Consider the following 16,260-nt stretch of genomic DNA (forward strand, 5'->3'; position numbering starts at 1 on the left):
AATTTATTATAATTTTACTACTGGAACTGGAATGTTTTCAAAACTGGTAAAAATTATTAAAGATTATGTTCAGTATAATTTGTTTGAAAAATTTCTTCGTTTAATAAACACTATAAGGTACTAAATATTTTTTAATACTGTTTTTTTGAAACGGGTTTTAATATATAAGAAAAAAAAATTACTTAAATGTTTTAAATTTTATAATTTATTGGGGGCAATGTTCATATTCTTTTGCCAATATCATAAAAATATTCTTGCTGCTTGCTTCTGGTTTATTAAAACAGTTGACTCGTGCTTAAATTCTATCACTTCGTAAAACATTTCTATCACTTCGTATTTTGTTTTAAATTAAGATTGGATTTCTGACTTTGCTCAGTTTTAAATTTAACTTTTGTCATCTTGCGAGGTTGTCTATCCTCTTGTTCCTGTTATGGTTCTTTGCCATTATGGACTATAGGTCAGGTTTTCAAGAAGTTAATCAAGGAGCTTTTGATGTTTTTCCCAAGCTTAATTGAATGCTCTGAATTTCAACTTAATATTTATTTCACTTTTCCACTATATCTATTTTGTTGTCCGGCTATTTTGGATTATAAATGAAAATTTCTGGAAGTTATTAAAAAAAGACACTTTATATTTTCACCAAGCTATTTAGTTTACCTCAGTAAACTTCTCGTGTTGACATTAAAGTTTACATTTTTGTATTTGTAGCACATAAAAAATAGCTAAAATTATCTAAAACAGTGCCTTTTCGGATAAAAATGTTTTACAATTCGTACTTGTGTTATTTTTAAATCTAAAAATTATTTTTTTTCTCAGCTCTGTGCAGAAAACGTCAACTTTCTGTTCATTGTGCAAAACGAAGTTTCCGCTTTCCACCAAAGTTGTGGAGAAAATTAGTATACACAACATGGGAGCATAAATAATGTCTCAGATCTCACGTTCATTGTCGGCCGATGCGAAGCCGATTCTTTACCTTTGCTCCCGATTCTTTACCTTTGGTAGGTGATATACTATTTTCCCCTCCGGACGGAAAGTATCACCTTTTATCCTGCTTTTCTAAACGAAACTGCTGCTCTCCTTTCCGTTTAATTCAATCAGAAACATGGAGAAAGCCGAATAACTTAAAATATCGGCTTCGTCTCGGGCATTGAACATGAGATCTTAGACATTCTTCACTTTTGCTCCCTAGATGTGGAATATACTATTCAAATGTTTTGAGAAGATTTACTCAGATCTAATTTTGGGGAAAATTTTGCTTTTTGAAATCGATTTGACGACATATTTTGAGTCATATGGCTGTCTCCATGTAAAATTTTGCAAGGAATTATTACAAAATTCAAAATATGGTGGAAGCGCAATGCAGACTGTATAAAGGATATAGAAAACTGCCCAAGTTCTATTTTTTTTTAGATTGATACACAAATCATAAAAAAAGAACTAAATGAAATAAAAAAAGCAGGCTTTTATTGTTTTTCAAGACTCCACAGATTATTTTTTCAACATTGTGGACTTTTAAAAGGAATTAAATAAACTAAAATTGAACCAAAAAATACATTGATTTCTTCTTTTTAGAATCTTAAAGCTAGTACATTGCCCTATTTAAAATTTTCTTGTAAATAATTAAGAATCATATCACTTTTGTTTGTAACTATTTTCCATTAAAGTGAATTTAATTTACAGGATATTTAAACATTTCTTATTTTTAAATCATAAAATTTTATTATTTAAAACTAGAAACTTATAAACCTATTTATATTTATAACAAAGTGGGATTTCTAACAATAAAATCCGTAATTGGAAACGAAAGAAGACGAGTTTTATATTAAAAAAAAAAAATTATCTTATAAATATATAAAGTCAAGTTCATTGTGAGGAAACGCGGGAAATGATTCCCGCTTAAAAAAGATTGTTGTTGTATAAGAATATATATTGTTTTATGTGTTTAGAAATAAAATACTACTTATATAGTCACAAATCTTTTAATCTAATATGATCGTCACATGACCTCCATATACAGAATCACTATGACCAAAGTACTGCTTATTGATATCAAATGACGTCATCAAGTACAAAATTATTTATATTATACTGAGCTTTCTTTCGAAGAAAATGCAAGACTATTAATTTTTTCATAAAATACGTTGAATACGAAGGTCTTTTAATCACTGGGTCCCTTTAATCATTCTTATTCAAATTATGTTTGCAAAGTCAGGTGAGTTTTTGGTCTTTTATTCCCTATAATTGATAGCTTTTCATCAAGACAATACACTGTTTGAAATTTTCAAGAAAATAATCGATTTATAGGCGTAAAGATAAACTGATTTTTTGTCTATCCTTAGAAGAATTGATAAACAGATATCGAAAAATGTTATTCTTATTTTTCGTCTACATTCATGAAGTTATAACAAAATTCATCACTAAAATTTAAAATAAGGTTCAAATTATTTCAACCACAAGCCAAGGCAAGTCTTATTTAGCCTAGCGCTCGTACTACCTTAATTGACGTCCCTCATGTAATAATACTGTTCCGAAGCAGTTTTAGGAGGAATGGTCGAGTATATCCCGGTGGACTTTAAGCATACATTTGAATTTACGATGCCTGCAACTCATCTCATCGATTTTTGTTTGAAAGGAACTTCGCTAAGCCTTACGACCCCTTAAATTTATTTGTTTATCGGTAAACAGTGGTGGAAAAACGTTATCATACAAAACTCAAACCTATTAAGGATGTATGAGCATGGTAGTGGGGGCACAAATTTAAAAATAGATATTTTCAATTTTGATGATAAATTTATATTATTACTTGACGATATAAGACGAAAAGTAAGAATAAAATTTTTCGATATCTGGCTTAATTTTCAAAATATCGAAAATTGAAAATTTTGTTTAATTATTTAGCTTTCGATATTTCGAAAACCAAGACACATATTGAAAAATTTTATTCTTATTTTTCGTCTACATTCATGAAGTTATAACAAAATTCATCATCAAAGTTGAAAATAAGATAAAAATAATTTCAACCCTTAATCTACCCTGCTCTTTTACATCCCTTATATGGACGGTGACACTTAGTTTTTTTCTTTTCTAATTCATTGCTAATATGTTTACTTTCTATTAAAAAGTTTTTTTTAAATTTGTTTTCATTCATTCCAAATGAAAATTATCAAAAACTTCCAAAATATGTCGTTTTTTGAGATTCCTCCATAAGAGCCAATGTATTTTATATCGATTTTTAATGACTTTTTTCTTAAAAATTTGCACGGTTACCTAAGCTGAAATTTTAACCACATATTCTTTGAGTAAAAGACTACCTACAAACAAATTTGGAGCCTTTAAATCAAACATTGTTGTCATGCTCATACATCCTTAATTGATTTATCTTCGAACTTTAAATCTCTATAGAATAAATTACATTAAGCTCGTTACATGGATGTAACAAGAGTGAGACACAAATCTGTGTATTTTACCAAAAGCCAAGATGGCTGCTCACGTTTATAGTAATTTTTATTTACCAATAAAAGATACAATAAACATACACACATGCATACATACATACAGGTAAGGTTTATACATACAAACAAACAGACTTAAGGTACAAAATAATACTATAATACGTGCGTATCTAAATACAAACAAGAATCTTAGCAGATAGCTTGAGGCGAAGCTGGTTTTATTTTACTCCATACGCCATTACAACCACTACACGACTAGTAAACAAAAATAAAGAATAATATTTTGTAAATAAATACACAAATAGATACAAAGTGTCTTAAATACAAATATACGTATAGATCAAAGTCCAAAATGGTTTTTCGATGTTGGTTTTGGTATAAAAGTTAAGAAATCTGTATTGATTTCGAAAATAGTTGGTATCGAAAATAGAAAACAAGAAAGCTTAGATCAAAGCTTTTAAATTTGATATTATTCTGATTAATCGAATTTCATTCTATCAATGTAAAATTAACTATCTAGCGTTTTTCTTCTTGATTTAAAAAAAGTAGTTTAGCTGGAGCTTCAATAATATTGAATTTCCACAAATTAATGTAATTCTACTTGCGAAAAACTTATTCTACCTAAAAAATCCAAAGGTTGAATATTATTTTCAGTCTAAGAAATTTTTTAAAATGTATAAAATCATCAACGCAGTCTTCTTTTTGAAGCCTTCTTTTGGCACGTTAAGCACTTTTTAGGGTGAACAAAAATCATGAAACTCGCGTCATGTTTTTAATTGAACTCCTACTAAAAGAATGGACCGATTTTGAGGAAATTTGTGTGTGTTCAAGTGGATACGAGGATGGTTTAGATTCACAATTCATTCCACTACAAAATGTTTCAGAGGGTTCCGCATCAAGAAATTAAAACCCTTGAAATAAATAGTGGAAACGCATATAAATAATATATTACATTACATCTTACTATTCAAATGTATTTTATTTGCACTCCCACCATATTTATCTAGAATTGTGAACAGCTATTTGAATAGTATTGGGGTATTATTCATTATTATTCAGGTATTATGCGCCAGGCCATAGAGCCAGTTACATCAAAGTTTTGGCAGCATTTTTTCAGACTTCTACACTTGAACATTGTTCAAGAATACAATTGAATATAAAAATTAAAAAGTGTATTTGAATATGGTCGGGGGTTTGAAAAGCACCTCGAATATTTGAATAGAGTTAGAACTTTTGGAAGGAAAATGTAAGAGGACAAAAAAGGAATTTTAACTAATTTTCAAAATTCATTTATTTGAGTTATCTGTAAGTGCAAATCATCTTCATGATACAGAAATAGAATTTGCATCTTTATACCATGCATATATGTAATATGCAAGGTATACTAAGTTTAGTCCCAAGTTTGTAACGCTTAAAAATATTGATGCCACGCACAAAATTTTGCTATGGGTGTTCATAGAATCACCTAATTAGTCCCTTTCCGGTTGTCCGCCCGTCTGTGGACACGATAACTCAAAAATGAAAAAAGATATCGAGCTGAAATTTTTATAGCGTACTCAGGACGTAAAAAGTGAGATCAAGTTCGTAAATGAGCATCATAGGTCAATTGGGTCTTGGGTCCGTAGGACCATCTTGTAAACCGTTAGAGATAGAACAAAAGTTTAAATGTAAAAAATGTTTCCTTATCAAAAATTAAACAACTTTTGTTTGAAACATTTTTTCGTAAACATCACTGTTTACCCGCGAGGGCGCCAATTATGCGGAAATTTTATAATATGTACTATACTTGATTATCAGTTATGTATGTGTCACATGTTTGTATGTGTAATGTGATAAAGAAATCAACAATGTTTAGGTTACATAAATAATAAATGTATTCCATACTCTAATTATAAAAGTCCAAATATACAATAACTTATATAAAACTAATATGAACTAACTTATAAACATTTGATTACATGTCAGTAAAAGTATTATTATTGTTTAGTTTTAAGTAAAACTTTACTTTTAAAGAACAAAGATAACATTTTAAAATATTAAAACAAGACAAAAAGACAGAAAATAAACTTTTATTCATCCCATTTCCAGATAAAATATTGTACATAACATATAAATCTAACAGCGAAGAATATATCTACAATATATAAGTACTCGATGGAGAACGGATCCACGTTGGACTCTGGTTACTCGTTGGAATAGACAGTTGATATATAATTGACTTTTGTATACTACACGTCTGACGATACTCGAGGTATAATACATATAGGCATATTATATAAAAATTATTGTATGGTCTTTTTAAATAACTTTTTATTTTGTTTTGTAGTAAGTTTTACTGTATAGGTACATTAAAAACAGAGTTAATAATAATAACTAAGAGGTTCATGGACACAACCAGAGTTTAATAAAAAAAATATATACATCAAGTACAGTCGAATCTGTTAATGAACACACTGAAGAAAATGCCATTAAAAGAACTGTATTATTAAGAATTTCATACTTTTTAAGAATGGTGCTGAAATTATATTATTTTAATGAAATTTTACTCATAAATAATACTATAAACAACCTGCTTATATAACTCTTAAGAAAAGCAGCCTGGAAACCACACATCCAATCATAAAAAATTGTTTTTTTGAACTTTATGGCGTCATAAAAATCCAAAAAATTTTATTTTGCTCTACCACACGCAAATGTTATCCAATTTTAATCAATCGAGTATGAAATTCCACTAATTTTGGGTCATACTTTTCAAATATTTGGTCGAATTAAACGTATCTTTTATGAATTTCGAAAATTCACCATCGTGGTTCCCATATTTGGTATAACGACTAGTATAAGCGAATAATTACCAAGAAAAATGAAAAGTACGACCCAAAATTAGTAGGTTTCAAAAAAAAATTTATTCAAATACGATAAAATTTGACCATAATATCTAAAAAAATTGATTTCTTGAACTTGATGACGTCATAAAAATCCAAAATTTGATTTTGCTCTACCACACGCAAATTTTATCCAATTTTGATCAATCAAGTATGCAATTCGACTAACTTTGGGTCATACTTTTCAAATAAATTTAACGTATCTTCAATGGATTTCGAAAATGCACTGTCGTGGTTTCCACATTTGTTTTAAGGAATGATAAAAACGAATAACTTCCATGAAGAATGAAAAGTATGACCCAAAATTAGTAGATTTCAAAAAAAATTTCAATCAAATACGATAGAATTTGACAGAAATATCTTAAAATTTGATTTTTTGAACTTGATGACGTCATAAAAATCCAAAAAATTTTATTTTGCTCTATCACACGCAAATTTTATCCAATTTTGATAAATCGAGTATGACATCCCACTAATTTTGGGTCAAACTTTTCAAATATTTGGTCGAATTTAACGTATCTTCAATAAATTTCGAAAATGCACTATCGTGGTTTCCATATTTGGTATAAAGAATGATATAAACGAATAACTACCAAGAAAAATGAAAAGTATGACCCAAAATTAGTAGGTTTCAAAAAAAAATTCATTCAAGTACGATAAAATTTGACAGAAATATCTCAAAAATTAATTTTTTGAACTTTATGACGTCATCAAAAACCCAAAAAATTTGATTTTGCTCTACTACATGCAAATTTTATCCAATTTTGATCAATCGAGTATGAAATTCCACTAATTTTGGGTCATACTTTTCAAATATTTGGTCGAATTTAACGTATCTTCAATAAATTTCGAAAATGCACTATCGTGGTTTCCACATTTGGTATAAGGAATGATATAAACGAATAACTGCCAAGAAAAATGAAAAGTATGACCCAAAATTAGTAAGTTTCAAAAAAAAGTTCATTCAAATACGATAAAATTTGAAAAAAATATCTCAAAATTTGATTTTTTTAAACTTGATGACGTCATAAAAATCCAAAAAATTTTATTTTGCTCTATCTGACGCAAATTTAATCCAATTTTGATCAATCGAGTATGAAATTCCACTAATTTTGGGTCATACTTTTCAAAGATTTGGTCGAATTTTACGTATCTTCAATGAGTTTCGAAAACACACTATCGTGGTTTCCACATTTGGCATAAGGACTGATATAAACGAATAACTACCATGAAAAATGGAAAATATGGCCCAAAATTAGTAGATTTCAAAAAAAAATTCATTGAAATACGATAAAATTTGACCATAATATCTAAAAAATTGATTTTTTGAACTTGATGACGTCATAAAAATCCAAAAATTTGATTTTGCTCTACCACACGCAAATTTTATCCAATTTTGAACAATCAAGTATGCAATTCGACTAACTTTGGGTCATACTTTTCAAATTAAAACGTACCACGAAATATGAAAAGTGTGTCCCAAAATTATTAGGTTCATCTATTACGTATTTTTATGAAAAGAAAAGTATCCGATATTTAGATGCACTCTTTGAACAAGTTCAAATAAAACCGTTTTAAACAGTTTTCACTGTACTAAACATACATAAAAGATAACTCTTCGTAGTTTATTTCTTATATAAAGTTACTTATATTAAAAACTTGTTTTTCAAAAACAAAATTCTCTATATTGAAAACACTACATTAATTGTACAGTTCTTTACAGTTCTCTACAAAGTTGATCCAATAAAGAAACAAGCGTTAAATAAAACAGAACCACACTAGAGAATATATAACACACAATTATATAAGTTATGTCTATAGGTAAATAGATATTATATTGTTTTTATAATAAACGATATTATTATATTTATTCAAAGGTGTTAAAGCGAAACTATTCTTCTTCTGTTTTTACTTTTATTTGTTTTATTGTAAAATAATTATTGCAACAACAACAAAAAAATGGACGCAAATTGGCGGGAAGTTCTATTAAATCATAGCACTATTCATGGAAATATATATAAAATATAATTAATATTGTCGTTTTGTATTTGTCGTCTATTGGCAAACCAAAAAAAAATTCGTCGTGAGACATAAAAATCGAAATACTTAATTTCCATAACTTAAGGATGTATGAGCATGACAACAATGTTTGATTTTAAGGCTCAAAATTTGTTTGTAGGTAGTCTTTTACTCAAAGAATATGTGGTTAAAATTTCAGCTTAGGTATCCGTGCAAATTTTTAAGAAAAAAGTCATTAAAAATCGATATAAAATACATTGGCTCTTATGGAGGAATCTAAAAAAACGACATATTTTGGAAGTTTTTGATAATTTTCATTTGGAATGAATGAAAACAAATTTTAAAAAAAACTTTTTAATAGAAAGTAAACATATTAGCAATGAATTAGAAAAGAAAAAAACTAAGTGTCACCGTCCATATAAAGGATGTAAGAGCAGGGTAGATTAAGGGTTGAAATTATTTTTATCTTATTTTCAACTTTGATGATGAATTTTGTTATAACTTCATGAATGTAGACGAAAAATAATAATAAAATTTTTCGATATGTGTCTTGGTTTTCGAAATATCGAAAGCTAAATAATTAAACAAAATTTTCAATTTTCGATATTTTGAAAATTAAGCCAGATATCGAAAAATTTTATTCTTATTTTTCGTCTTATATCGTCAAGTAATAATATAAATTTATCATCAAAATTGAAAATATCTATTTTTAAATTTGTGCCCCCACTACCATGCTCATACATCCTTAACACATGAACCATAATAAAAACCGCAATTTTTTTTCTTAACAAACTTAGGCCTTTTAATACTCGAAAACTCAGACAAAGGAATCACAGAAAGTCAGCTTCATTCTGGGCTCATATTCTGTCACATTAGCATAAATTCATTCAAATCAAATCAAAAACAGTAATTTTTGTCTCAAAATCTTTTCAGAATGTTCCACTGAATAATACGGTAGTTTCCTGATGTCGAATTTGCCATATTATCCATTAAAATATAAAACTAAACTTGATACCACAACAAAATTTGAAAGAGAAATTAAAATTGATTAAAAAACGAAGATATTATAAGCATTCCAAGATTGTTGTCCATCTTCTTTTAGCAAAACAAAGTTTTATATATAATATCTATGGTGAGACCGTGCAATAACGTCACTATACTATATCTTCCTCTTTGTTTAATTAGAAATTTTAAACGTTAAGGATTTTCTAAAACCAACTTCACTTTTCTGCTCGTCCACTGAGAATTCTTCATCTAAAGTGATAAAAAAATTTAGTCAACGTCCCTATTTTCAAAAAAGAAGTGTCTTATAAAGATAGATTTTGGTTTATCTAGTTTTTTCGATCTTTATACACCCTTGTCGGATATTTTCAAATTAAACTTTTGTCCACTTTCTTAAAGATCTACAAAATCTGCTTATTTATATTTTGGCTGGAACCAAACCTATCTTGGTTCTTTTTTTAACCAATTGAAAGCTTTAAACGGTTTCGAATAGCCAAGTCCTTATAACAGCCTACGACTGTAATATGCCATTCAAGGAAAGTAGATAAGAATTATACTAGACTCAGAATTACACTTGATTGAGGGGCCCGGAGAATTTATCCAAAGTGGTGAATGAAATAAAGATATCAAACTTGCTACCACTTTTCAATGTGTGATTTGTGTACCTTTGACACATCTCCTACAATAATAGATTTTAATTTAATTATTATAATTGAACAGAAGTTTCATTAAAGGCTAATTTTGCCGATCATTAGTATCTTAATCAGTTTGTCTTTTATTAGTATCTTACTAATTACTTACATTCGATGACAATTCGAAGTAAATTATTTATCAATATCAAAGAAAATAAAACTGTATTGAAAAAATATCATGAATTTTCTACTGACTTCTTTATGTATTTATTAATAAGTTACTACAAGAATGTAATACATATTGCCTATAATAGATCACATATGTTACAAAATTACTAGAGATATTATGATGAATAAATAATAAGATAAAGATATAGTTAATTTCTTTTCTTATCCAAGAAGTCATAGTTGGTCGATTTCATTATTTCATTCACATGAAATTCACGTGGCACCTTAACGCCCCATGTAACATTCCCACATTAATGCAAATAAGAAGTATAAATATTATATTATATATGTTATACTATATTTTATAATGAATATTAAATTTTAAAATAATACTTCTACTCGCATGATCGAAATTAGATTATGCATATGTGTAATATTTACAATGTATGTATGTCTTCTGTTGTTTTGTCTTCATATTATATACCTTCAAATTTATCTTTGCATTTTAATTAAGGTTGTACGATCACGTTAACTTTAATACAATGATGTTTGATTGAATTCACATCGATAAAATACATACATCTAAACAACACTCAGTTGAGAGACAAGAATGAGTTTTTAATTAAAAAAATCGAAAAATCGCAAACATTTTTATTTTTATCTCTTGAATAAAACTTTAACAGCCTTCCATATTTCACTCTGGGAATAGCAACTATTGTGACTGGCGTTTTTGTGACTCGCTACCATGGCAACACTAACAACCCACCAAAGTCTGAGGTATTCACAGGAAAAGTTTTTTTCGGGATATCACTCCTTGTGTACGAGGAACATTTCTGAGATAATGTATTGATATTAGTGTAGAAAAAAAAAATCCAGATTTTTGTCAATGTTCGTACAAATTTTTTTAATGTTTTTGTTTCGGAAAGTAAAGAAACTTGCTATACGAGATTATTTTGACCCAAAAAATACAAAAATTTTGTTTATTAAACAACTGAATGGTTAAATGAACTGGATTTGAATGTTTCTTGGATTCTTATTATCCTTATGAGTCCTTAAAACTCGGAAAATTGCCCTAGTTTGCAACTGAAGACAAGTTTCTTAGGTATCCCCTCAAGAAATTGCAACGGCATATCAACTCTCGTATACCAATTTTATCGATATCTCAGAAAATAATCCCAAATCGTTAAATAAACAATATTTTTGTATCTTTTATGTAAATATTAATCTATAAAATGTCGAAATGGTATGTCGAAAAATAATCATTTAATCGTAAAAGTAATTCCGATTCCTGGGATTAATATAATTTGATTTTATATCGACATGTATTTACAGGTTTATATACCTGAAATGTTCACAGTGTTCGCACTACCTTAACATTTAATATTTGTACAAGATATGCATGTTATGCATTTTTTTTTTAATTAACTTTATTACAAAAACTAGAATTTAATTGGAGTAATTGTTAACTTATCCTTTTGATACATAATTTGATAAGACTTTAAGTTTTCATGTACTTACATTCCCTTTATACACACTTGGGTGACTTCTAAGGAGCATTAAACGTTGGGAAAATCTCTTTTACACACAATTTGAGATCCAATTACGGCTTTCTATACAATTGCATACTACATGGTTGATTTTACTCCCTTGCTCCCTTCTCGATACCTTGCTGTCATACCATTAGAAAGAAAAAATATTCTACACTTAAATTCAAGGAAATTTTTTAAAGAAGAGAGTAAAAACAGTGTAATAATCGTTCTTCCCCATTAAAATACAAGACAACAGATAAAATTTAAGCTTATATAACGAAATAGTTGCAATATCAAAATTAAACGACCTTCGTTTTTTTCTGGCATATAAATCTGTTCTTTAGTATGTTGGACCTACTATTTTTTAACGTTAACTGAATTACAACCGTTGAAACAACAAAGGTCAATTCCTAACCTTTGCACTTAAAAATCTTATAAATTAAGTACAAAGTGTTCAAAAATTTAAAACATCACAAATATTCCGAAAGATACCTTTTGCCAATGAGTTAAGTTCTTTAAGCCTTAAGAATAAATTCATTAAAAAGCAAGTGAAAACAAACAATTGACTGAGTTAATTGTTGAAATACCATGTATAGACAGTGTTGATGATGAAATTGTTTGTTTTTTGACGTCACGTAAATAAAGAACGATATCCACTCTTAAATAGCCACACACACATAACTGACATTCCTATATTAATACATACTATAAAATTTGCACCTACTTAGCGCTCTCGTGGATAAACAGTGGTGTTTACAAGAAAATGTTTCAAACAAAAGTTGTTTATTTTTTAATAAGGAACATTTTTTACATTTAAACATTTGTTCTATCTCTAACGGTTTACAAGATGGGTCATACGGATCCAAGAGCCAATTGACCTATGTTGCTCATTTACTAACTCGACCTCACTTTTTACGTCTTAAGCACACTATATAAATTTCAGCTTGATATCTCTTTTCGTTTTTGAGTAATCGTGATGACAGACGGACAGACGACAGACAGACAGACAGACATACGGAAATGGACTAATTAGGTGATTCTATGAACACCTAAACCAAAATTTTTTTCGTAGCATCAATATTTTTAAGCGTTACAAACTTGGGACTAAACTTAATATACTATGTATATTTCATATATATGGTATAAATATATAATTTAAATGAATTAGAATGCTTTATTCATGCGATTGCTTGAACTTCAGTTCAGTGCACTCATATTTTTACGAAAAAAATCTGATAAGTATACCGAAAATAGACAGCAACTTTTATTATTTACATGTGGAACATTAACTTGCAACATCTTGTTAATGTGGAGAATATAACTTCTTAAACAAGGGTCTACTTTGTTGGGGATGCATATAAAGACCCCAAGTAAAATCATTGAACCAAATCTATTGTCTTGCATTTACATTATATATAATAAAGTCTTCAAAAAGTTTATGCCCAAAAAGTTTAATTTTATTCGAATAAAATATTTAAATAAACTGAAGAGGGGAATTATTTATATTAAATCAATCACAAATGACTGAATATTAATTGTTTTTTCTATAATAATTTTCATTGGAAAACTCTATATTTGGATTGAAGGCTATATTTTGTATTTCACACCTATTTTTTCCTATGATTGCAATACTGCATAATATATAAAGAAAATACTAGAATTATTTATTTTCTAGAATGTTTGAAAATGAAGTCATAAAATTATTTTACAAACGAATGAAAAATATAATATCCATTATGGTTTATTTTTATTTATTTTATTTTTTATTTTAAAATCAATGTAACAGATGCCAGTACGTTGGGTCTTTGTATTAATATTATCGGTCATTCTCGTCAGATGGAACGATTTAGTTTGAATTTATTTTATAGAGGGCATACAAAAATTATTCTCGTAAAATTATTTTCATTTCAACATACATGTTTCAAGTAAATAAAATTATAATTCTCTTACTTCAAGTACGTACTTAAAATAATTATTTAATATTCTGTTTAGAATATTCTGGAACATAAAAATTTCCAGAAACTTCTTTAGTTCTTTAGAGAAAATAAACTTCCCGCCATCTTGTTACCGACTGAAACACGGAAACAAAAGTGATTATGGAATTTGACAGAATAAAGAAAAATACTATTTCTCCTTCCTCTTCAACAAACATGCGCATTACAAGTCTTTTACATCCAATGCATGACGGGGGACGAATGTTCTAGAAATTATCAATTTTTATTTAGTAAATTAAGATAGTATTTGTGAGAAGAACAGTAATTTACTTGAAAGCAAGTGGCGACGTGAATTGTTATTGAAAAAAGTTTGAAAAAATATTAATTAATTAATCTAGTACGTGTTCATATTTATTTTAATAAATACATTTAAAATATTAATTTACAATTTTTAATAAATCAATACTTTCTTGTTCATACAGACGTCAGAGAAAACAACATGGTGAAGGAAACAACCTTCTACGATATTCTAGGTGTTAAACCTGGATGTTCACCAGATGATTTAAAGAAAGCATACAGAAAACTTGCATTAAAATATCATCCGGATAAAAATCCAAATGAAGGTGAAAAATTCAAACAAATTTCACAAGCCTACGAAGTATTATGCGATCCAGAAAAGAAACGAATCTACGATGAAGGTGGTGAACAAGCACTTAAAGAAGGTGGAACTGGTGGTGGATTCACAAGCCCTATGGATCTTTTCGAAATGTTCTTTGGTGGTGGTGGCGGTCTAGGTGGTGGACGTGGTCGACGACGTGAACGTAAAGGGAAAGATGTTTTTCATCAAATTAGTGTTACTTTAGAAGAATTATACAATGGGGCTGTACGAAAATTAGCGTTACAAAAGAATGTGATTTGTGATAAATGCGAAGGTCGTGGTGGTAAAAAAGGAGCTGTAGAACAATGTCCCACGTGCAATGGTTCTGGATATCAAGTTGAGGTACAACAAATTGGACCAGGTATGATACAACAAATTCAAAGCGTGTGTTTAGATTGTCGTGGCGCAGGGGAGCGTATAAATCCAAAGGATCGTTGCAAAAATTGTCAAGGGCGTAAAACAATTCGTGACAGAAAAATCTTAGAAGTACATGTTGATAAAGGTATGGCACATGGCCAGAAGATTACATTCTATGGTGAAGGTGATCAAGAACCAGAAATGGAAGCGGGTGATATTGTAATACTAATTGATGAAAAAGTACATCCGGTCTATCGAAGAAGCGGAAACGATTTGATAATGCGTATGAATATTGAATTAATTGAATCATTATGCGGTTTCCAAAAAGTGATTCGAACTTTAGATAATCGCGATTTGGTTATAACAGCCATACCTGGTGAAGTAACAAAACATGGCGATGTTAAATGTATTATGAACGAGGGTATGCCACAATATAGGAATCCAACCGAAAAAGGACGTTTGGTTGTACAATTTTTGGTTGATTTTCCACCAATGCTTCCACCAGAAGTTATCCCGGCATTAGAAAACTGTTTACCACCACGTCCTGAAATCATTATACCCGATGGTGCTGAAGAATGTACGTTAGTGTCTTTGGATCCGGAGGAGGAAGCTACGAAACGACAACAGAAGAATGTTTACGATGAAGATGATGATCCGCAAGAACGGGGTGGACAACGCGTACAATGCGCAACTAGTTAAATTTACTTACATTATTCAATTGACAACACTTCAGATGTATTCCAATTTAAATAACAATTTCAAAGCATATTTCCTTCAGCGCTACTATTTCAAGATGGTGTAATTTTTATTTATTTTGAATGCTTTTTTTCAAAATATATCAATTGTAGTTCATTTTTTCTTTTTTTTTTTTTTGATTTTGTATTAATCGTTCATAAAGAGAAAAAAACTTAATTTAAAATATTAAATATAATTTAAATTATTTAATGTGTTTAGTTTAATCATGAAAAAATAAACGTTATCATTTTTCAACCCTTCAAGTCACTTATCAAGACATTTAAAAGGCATAATAGTAGTTTTCTAGGATATTTTATGTAATTCGATTCTGGTAATTTTATTTAAATAAATGTACATTTATCGTTTCAAATCTGAAATTTTGTGTGTTTATTTTAAAGTATTTCTTTTTCATATTTCCCAAAGGTTCAGGCCTGGCAGTGTATCACGACTACTGCAGGAGCTGTCACAGTGGTGACGAGGAGGAGACAATGTCTCATCTTCTTTGTCACTGCCTAGCTCTTGTCATGAGGAGATGGACTTACTTGAGACGACCTCTCCGACCTAAAGTCAGTCGACGTCCAACGGACCTATAGTCTAAGGGTATCTACGGTATCACAACGGACCCTATAGTCTAAGTATGTCCCACCCCAGGACAGCCACTCTAATCTTGTTTGGCAACTTAATTTCAGGAATATGGATGCAAAAGAGTTAGCCAATGGTAAGATTTTTTTTGATCTAGTAAAAAGATGCACCAAGTTTTTTGAACTTTGAAATTTTCGACAGTGGACAAAAAAATTTTTTATTCTCTTCAGGATGTCACAACTTCTGGGTGTAAATTTGGCATTTTTAGAATCAGAGAAAGCTGAGGAAAAAAATTATGCAATTGCTTTAA

The 16,260-nt window shown here is 29.1% G+C and overlaps 1 protein-coding gene across 1 annotated transcript; it reads left to right on the forward strand.

Moving 5' to 3' along the window:
* The first annotated feature begins 13,861 nt into the window (after nt 1-13,861).
* On the forward strand, nt 13,862-15,480 carry LOC123297231 (dnaJ homolog subfamily A member 1). The gene is made up of 2 exons (XM_044878817.1): nt 13,862-14,015; nt 14,101-15,480. Exon 2 carries the CDS (start codon nt 14,118-14,120, stop codon nt 15,330-15,332), a length of 1,215 nt encoding a protein of 404 aa, XP_044734752.1. The 5' UTR covers nt 13,862-14,015; nt 14,101-14,117; the 3' UTR covers nt 15,333-15,480.
* The last annotated feature ends 780 nt before the right edge of the window (nt 15,481-16,260 follow it).

The sequence above is a fragment of the Chrysoperla carnea genome, chromosome 1, assembly GCF_905475395.1.
Source record: "Chrysoperla carnea chromosome 1, inChrCarn1.1, whole genome shotgun sequence".
Classification (NCBI taxonomy): domain Eukaryota; kingdom Metazoa; phylum Arthropoda; class Insecta; order Neuroptera; family Chrysopidae; genus Chrysoperla; species Chrysoperla carnea.

What these genes read in the sequence shown, in the direction of transcription:
- LOC123297231 (XM_044878817.1), top strand. Translation starts at nt 14,118, where the DNA reads ATGGTGAAGGAAACAACCTTCTACGATATTCTAGGTGTTAAACCTGGA.